This window comes from Atta colombica, unplaced genomic scaffold (assembly GCF_001594045.1).
Source record: "Atta colombica isolate Treedump-2 unplaced genomic scaffold, Acol1.0 scaffold55, whole genome shotgun sequence".
Taxonomy (NCBI): domain Eukaryota; kingdom Metazoa; phylum Arthropoda; class Insecta; order Hymenoptera; family Formicidae; genus Atta; species Atta colombica.
The window spans coordinates 1,056,446-1,062,830 of record NW_017259545.1 but is presented as its reverse complement, the minus strand read 5'-3'; the positions used below and the strand labels follow the sequence as shown (position 1 = coordinate 1,062,830).

Sequence of the window (6,385 nt, the reverse complement as noted above, 5' to 3'; positions counted from 1 at the left end):
CTCTCTCTCTCTCTCTCTCTCTCTCTCTCTCTCTCTCTCTCTCTCTCTCTCTCTCTCTATCGCCACGTCGTTTCGCTTTCCCCGTTGAAAGCGAGTCGCTCTATGCAGTCGCCGGCAATCGCGTTACTAGAAGACTGATCGAATGGGAATAGTCGCGGAATCGGAGGATAGTAAGAAAGACAGATGCGAATGGAATAGGATGGGATTGGCCGGAACAAGGGATGCTCCAAACCGGATCGTGATGAGGGAAGAAGAACAAATAGGTATACTCACCCTGGTTGCTTTTCCTGGATCGCTTTTTGCGCAACTCCTTGCGATCCTGCACCAATCCTAATTCCAGAAGCTTTTCCTTGATCTTCGGCTTTGGTCGCTTTATTCTAAGATCGGTGAAAATCAAATCCACGGGATCTGTTAGACACAGTAGTTTCGATTTTTATAGCGTCGTCAGAAAGTTGAACGAGTGATAGGGAGGTTTCGTAAGAGAACCGTGGGCGAGAGAAAGTCGAGACGACTGTCGGAGACTCGGAAATTTTGAAGGGATTTAAAGTTAAATCAATTAGAGCTTACGAAGGGACACGGGAGGACTTTATTTTACGTCGAAATGTATTTATAAGTCAATTGGATGTCCCTCTTTACATACTTATACTTAATTTAACTTCTCGAAAGATTATAAGGTATTTTACGTATAAACGCGATTCTGATATTAAGAGTAAATTCGTGTTCGTAAAATTTGTAATGAAACAAATTCAATTTAAAAAAGAATTATCTCTCTTTTACGACATGACATTTTGTGAATATTTTTGTCTGCCCGTTGGGAGTGGTTGGCAGTGCTAAGGTTAATAACCGCGGAGTAAGATCACGGCAGAATATAAAACACTTTACGGAAATTTTTTAAGAGAAGGCAAAGAAAAAATGCCCTTGACATTTTGTGGACATCTGAGAATTACGTTTGGCGTGGAAGCGACTTCGGAGATTAAAAGTTATGGAGAGCGGTGGATTCGTATGAAAATGAAACAAGTTTTACAAGACTTCTCTGAAAATGTCTCTGTCAGGAAGGATATTATTCTTCGTTCGTCCCAACGGATTCGAAATTATTACTACAAGCAGCCAAGCGTGTCCGATGTTCGGAGCTTAATTAAATCCTAGGAATCGTTCCAGTGTTAACGAATTCTCGCACGAATTTCGCATTCGCGAAATATTTCAACAGTTTCGGAACGTGAATAACCGGTTAGAATTAACGCTGAAATTTACGGCAAATTTCTATCGCGGAAATTTATATCGGGAATTGGGTTAAGGCCATTTTTGGCGCGTATGATTCGCAGATAAATTATAAATTACGATAAATGGCAATTACTACAATATGCTGTTAAGTTTTCCAGAAATTTATATTACTATCGTCGAGTTATAAACTTCATTCTTTGTTTCATTTACTGATGATTAATAATTGCAATTAACTTCAATAATAAAAATTAAAATATGAATAAATGAAGGAAACTTCTGAAGTCAATTGTCCAATAAAATTTATACTTTTAAAAAATAGAAAAGAAATTAAGAAATATCATCAGAAATTAGCCTGAAAAAAATAAATTTAAAAAATTACCATCATCGTCTTTGAACTGTGTCCAAAGTTCTGTAAGCTGGGCGATTTCTTCTTCAGACCACTCTTTAGGTAATCTCTTTTGCACCTCAGCTCGCACGCCCTAATTAATTATGAGATTTAAGAAAATGGGTTAGATTACGTACGTCGTTCGTAATGGAAAAAGATTAAAATATTTTAAATCCACTGAAAATTTCCGTAACATTAAACAATCATTCTTAAATTTTTTAAAATTGAGAAAGTTACCAAAATATAGTAAAGTAAATTTTGTACTTAATATTGATATTCGGCGGTACTTCGATATTGTAATTAACCGGATACTCGGCTTTAATTACAGCAAAGGCTCGATAAATATCTTTATAAATATATATATATATATATATATATATAAATTAACACCCAGCTATTCATCAACCCTTATATATAATCTTCTCGGAAGGTACTTTGCGTGCGCATAATCTCCAGGCTTGATGAGACAAAGCGTTCCATGTATAATCTTTGGAGAAGTTTCTAAGTCAGTAGGCATATTTAAAAAGAAGAAGCTAGATCGCTCGTTTTCCAGCGATTACGCTCCACCCTCAGCGAAACGAGGTCTCTAAATGACCGTCAGAGCAATATCGTGACTTCCACCGACTAAATGAATGTCAAATGAATACTCGGCTGTAGTCTCTACTTCGACCGTACTCTCTTCGTTCAAAGAGACGAAACGTACTCACGCATGAAATTATTTAAATGAAACGCTTCCGTAGCTAAGCCTTTCCATAGGAAGGTCTTGCGAAGAAATCGATAATACGGTGGAAGAAACGTTTCCGTCGACGTAGCCACCCTCTTTTCGCCAGTGACTGCACGCTTGTGATTAATAGCGAATTAAGGCCGGAGGGGAAATAAATTTTTTTTTTCTCTTCTCGATCACGACTGGTTAATGTCGTGAAACATTATCGAAAAATTAATCATACTCCATGCTCGATTTTTTTCGACAAAACAATTATTCACGTCAAATATATTTCACTTAAACAAAATAAAATTTCAATAAGCTGGGAGGCATATAGTTTAATAGTTTGCACGGTCGACAGCATTGTTTTAAATAGCTTTGTTTTAAAATAATTATTATAAACTGCCATTGTAACGTGCCAAAAACGTCTTCTGAGTGAACAAAACTTTTTGCTAAATCTCTTATGTTACGTTTCATCTACAAAAAGCGTAGCGGAATGAGATACAGTATTGTGTATTGCATCGCTTATCCTCTTCGCTATGCTTTTTTCCCTCTCTTGTTAGAAGCTTCCCTACAAACTCAATTAATTTCAAGTTTTAAATAAGCCGGTAACTAGTTAGTAACTCCTCTGCCGCAATAAGAAGCTTGATTAACGCATTCCCATGCTTTATCACCGTATTGCACCGTGTATTTTCAGAAGAAAAGAGTTATAACGAAGGAAAAAAAGAATGTTTCCAAGCTTAGTAAGATTAATATACTTCTCGGAAATGTTTCTTTAGGAAATATTAATGATTCAAAAAAATAACATAGTATTAAATTCTAAGGCTAATTAAACATCAAATATTCCTAAGATTATAATGATTCTACTGTAATAAGTTTATGCTAAATTCTTTATAAATTAAATGAAGTATTTCAATTCAACCTTCGCTATCGAAACAAAAGTTATAGAATACCAGTTCATAACACGCGCATTTACAGTTCAACAAACATAACAAAGCGCTTGAATCATGTTCCCTTCGCGTTTTCATAGCCCGAAGGGTGATGCAAATGTTTATACGTATGTTGTAAGGTAGAAGGCAAACAAAACGATAGCTTTTCTCGAAGAAACCACCGGTTTTAGGGTCGCTAAAGTTGACGAAGGGGTCGCATACAGATATTTTCCATACTCAGAAAAAGACTCTGGTAGAAGGAACACGCAGTTCGTGTCGGAAAGCTCACGCAATAGTAGAAGAAAGAGAAACGAAGAAACGAGGGTAGAAAGTCTCACTCCGTAGAAAGGTATTGTCTCCGGAGAATTTACAGTTCCTGCAGCAATTCCCGGCTCCATTTTTTGCATATGTTCACCCCGTCAACGCGAAGGCAGAAACTTATTTTCGAAGCCGGGCAAATGGTCCCTCTCCATCCTTCCAAAAGATTCTCGTAAATCATTGATCTTGTCAGACAAAGCGCAACGAGGATTGCCGCAGGGCACATGGATGAACCATGTTACTTTTTTAGCGAAGATACAGAAATTTGTTTACTGAATCTTTTAAAGCTGTTTCTCCAAGAAAGAAATATTAGGTTAAAATAAATAAATTATTATCAGAAAAGATTCGAGATTGCTTGTTACCTTTAGCGTCTACATATTATAAAGAACTACATTATATTTGTGAAAAAAAAGTAAACTAACCTTAGAATTAACGATCAAGCACATCTCCTTGAGTTTCTTAATGATGGTACGTCGTGTTCTATTTTCATTGATGACATGATCCAATAGCCAATCGATTAAATCTACAAATTTATAATAACATTATAATTATCGCATGAGTGATCCAGTTTAGAAAAATGGAAAGATATTTTTGTATTGATTTAGACAATAATAACGATTAAATGTTAAAAAAATATTAATTAAACAATGCACTGAATTACTCTTACCTTGCATCCTTGTCTTTTGTTTATTGCATAATAAAAAGCTTTGTATTTTGGACACGTTCTCGTAAAGGGCACTAATTTATCGAGTTCAACGATGTGTGTACGAGACTTCTCCGTGAGAAATAGACGATATAAAGAGTTTACCTTGAGGATATTTGTTAGTCTGATGCTCCATGAAGAGGGTACGTAGCTCGTCCTCTTCCGCTTCCGTCCAGGTCGCTCGTGAAACTTTCTTGTTAGTCGTTTCCGCGTTGTAACCATCCACGATTTCTGTCGCGTCGCGGGTAGTCTTCCAGAAGAGTAACTCCATGTACGACTTCCGGTTCTTCTGGGCGACTTCGATGAAACGGCGGATTATGAAGACCGCGAACTTTTGGAGCTCCTAAAGCAAGAATCGATTTTTCTGCTGCTCAACGAATCCACTTCTGTGGACCATTAAGCCCGATACAAGGATGCAATAAAAGCTTGCTGGTGAAATTTATTGCACAGTACAAGAAAAGAAAAGAATTTTTATCACTAGCTAAGAAATCATCTTATCTATTCTTATATTCGAAAGGCGATTAAGTGTGACATTGCAAAGAAAATTTTTTTTTGTCGAGAAAAATATTGAATTGAATAATAAACGAATCAAAAAACAATTTTAACAATTTGGCAAATTTATAAAACATATAAAGTGTAATTATTATAGTTAGTTAAGTGATTTATTCTGTATATCCTATTACCTTATGTGCAGGATCCTTTGACTCGAGGATTCTTTGAAAAATCCGAAATATGGATGCTTGAAATATCATACCCGGCATTTTACAATTCCAAGCAATTCGATGTAGCATTTTTGTAACGTAGTGATTAAGTTCGATTGTGTTGTTTTCGAATTGTTGCATTAGTAGTGTTAAAGCCTTGACGACCTTCACATTGGCGAACCTTCGAATAATATGTCATTTTTACAAAGATGTTATTTATGTTATTTCATCGCGTACAGAAGATCTTGATTCATTGAATCAGAATTTCTTTTTAAAAAAATCGCAGCAAAAGAACTTGAAAAGCGCAAATAGATAATAAAACCTTATTTTTGTTCGATTTTAAATAAAGCTTTAGACAAAGCTTTTTAAGAATTGAAATTAAAAAATCAAATTTTTCTTTGAGATTTGTTTAACCAAAATAATTAATGTTAAAAAACAAATTGTTAAAAAATGAACAAACAATCTATAAGTAAAAGAATCTTTAATTTATAGACTGTTTAATCAATTTTTTTATATGTTTAACAATGTTTTTTAATATTAATTATTTTGATTAAATGAATCTCAAAGAAAAATTTGATAGAACATTCTATTATTATACTATTATCGCACCTTTGAAGAAATTCATCCAATTTAAAGTTAATTTCTTGGATAACAGTTTCTCTTTCTTCTTCTTCTTCATCTTCATTCTCTTCTTCCTCATCTATATCAAAAAGTTAACATATATACGTGTGTGTGTGTGTGTGTGTGTGTGTGTGTGTGTGTGTGTGTGCGCGCGCGCGCGCGCGCGCGCATGCGTGCGTGTATACACATATAAAATATGTAAATTAAGTATTAATATTTTAATAAGAAATTTGATGTTTATTTACTTTCTTGATGGTTTTCAGAATTTTCAATGTCTTCATCCGCATTTATCGTTTCTTGAATTTGCTCTTCTATCACTAAAAATAAGATACTTTTGTTAAAAAAAAAATATATCTAAAAAACTCTTTTGATAACTTAACTATTACTAATCTATTATTTATTCAAGACTCTTTATCTTTATTATATTCTGCAAATTTTGAAAATAATAATAATTTCGATATGTAAATCGGAATACATAAAAATTCCTTAAAAATACATCGCGAAACATTTTAAATCATTGTGAAAAGTTTCCTCTGAGCACAAGTTGTTGCCCTAAAGAAAGCTTCCCACCGCCCGAAGAATTCAGTTTGTCCAAGTGATGGTGACGGTGGTGCTATTTCAGCTTAAAGTTTTAATTGTCTCTTCTCCGCGGTCTGCTCAACTCGAAACAGTAATTCGAGATAAAATAAAGCGCTCGTCCGACCTGTGTCGTGTTTTTATCTCGGATTTTTAAATGTTTCATCCCCGTTGATGTATTAAAAGTGTTAAGGAAACTTTTGATTTATCAGCATGGAGTATACATAC

At 34.7% G+C, this 6,385-nt stretch overlaps 1 protein-coding gene across 1 annotated transcript in view; it reads right to left on the bottom strand.

Annotated features, from left to right (window-relative positions):
* LOC108692001 (protein timeless homolog) overlaps window positions 1-6,385 on the bottom strand; it is a 99,597-nt gene that overhangs the window by 4,476 nt on the left and 88,736 nt on the right. The window contains exons 15-21 of the mRNA XM_018200072.1: window positions 5,827-5,898; window positions 5,570-5,660; window positions 4,943-5,141; window positions 4,365-4,602; window positions 3,979-4,079; window positions 1,601-1,700; window positions 274-408 (exon numbers count right to left, since the gene is read on the bottom strand). Coding sequence (XP_018055561.1) covers window positions 274-408; window positions 1,601-1,700; window positions 3,979-4,079; window positions 4,365-4,602; window positions 4,943-5,141; window positions 5,570-5,660; window positions 5,827-5,898 — 936 coding nt within the window. The remainder of the gene's footprint in view (window positions 1-273; window positions 409-1,600; window positions 1,701-3,978; window positions 4,080-4,364; window positions 4,603-4,942; window positions 5,142-5,569; window positions 5,661-5,826; window positions 5,899-6,385) is intronic.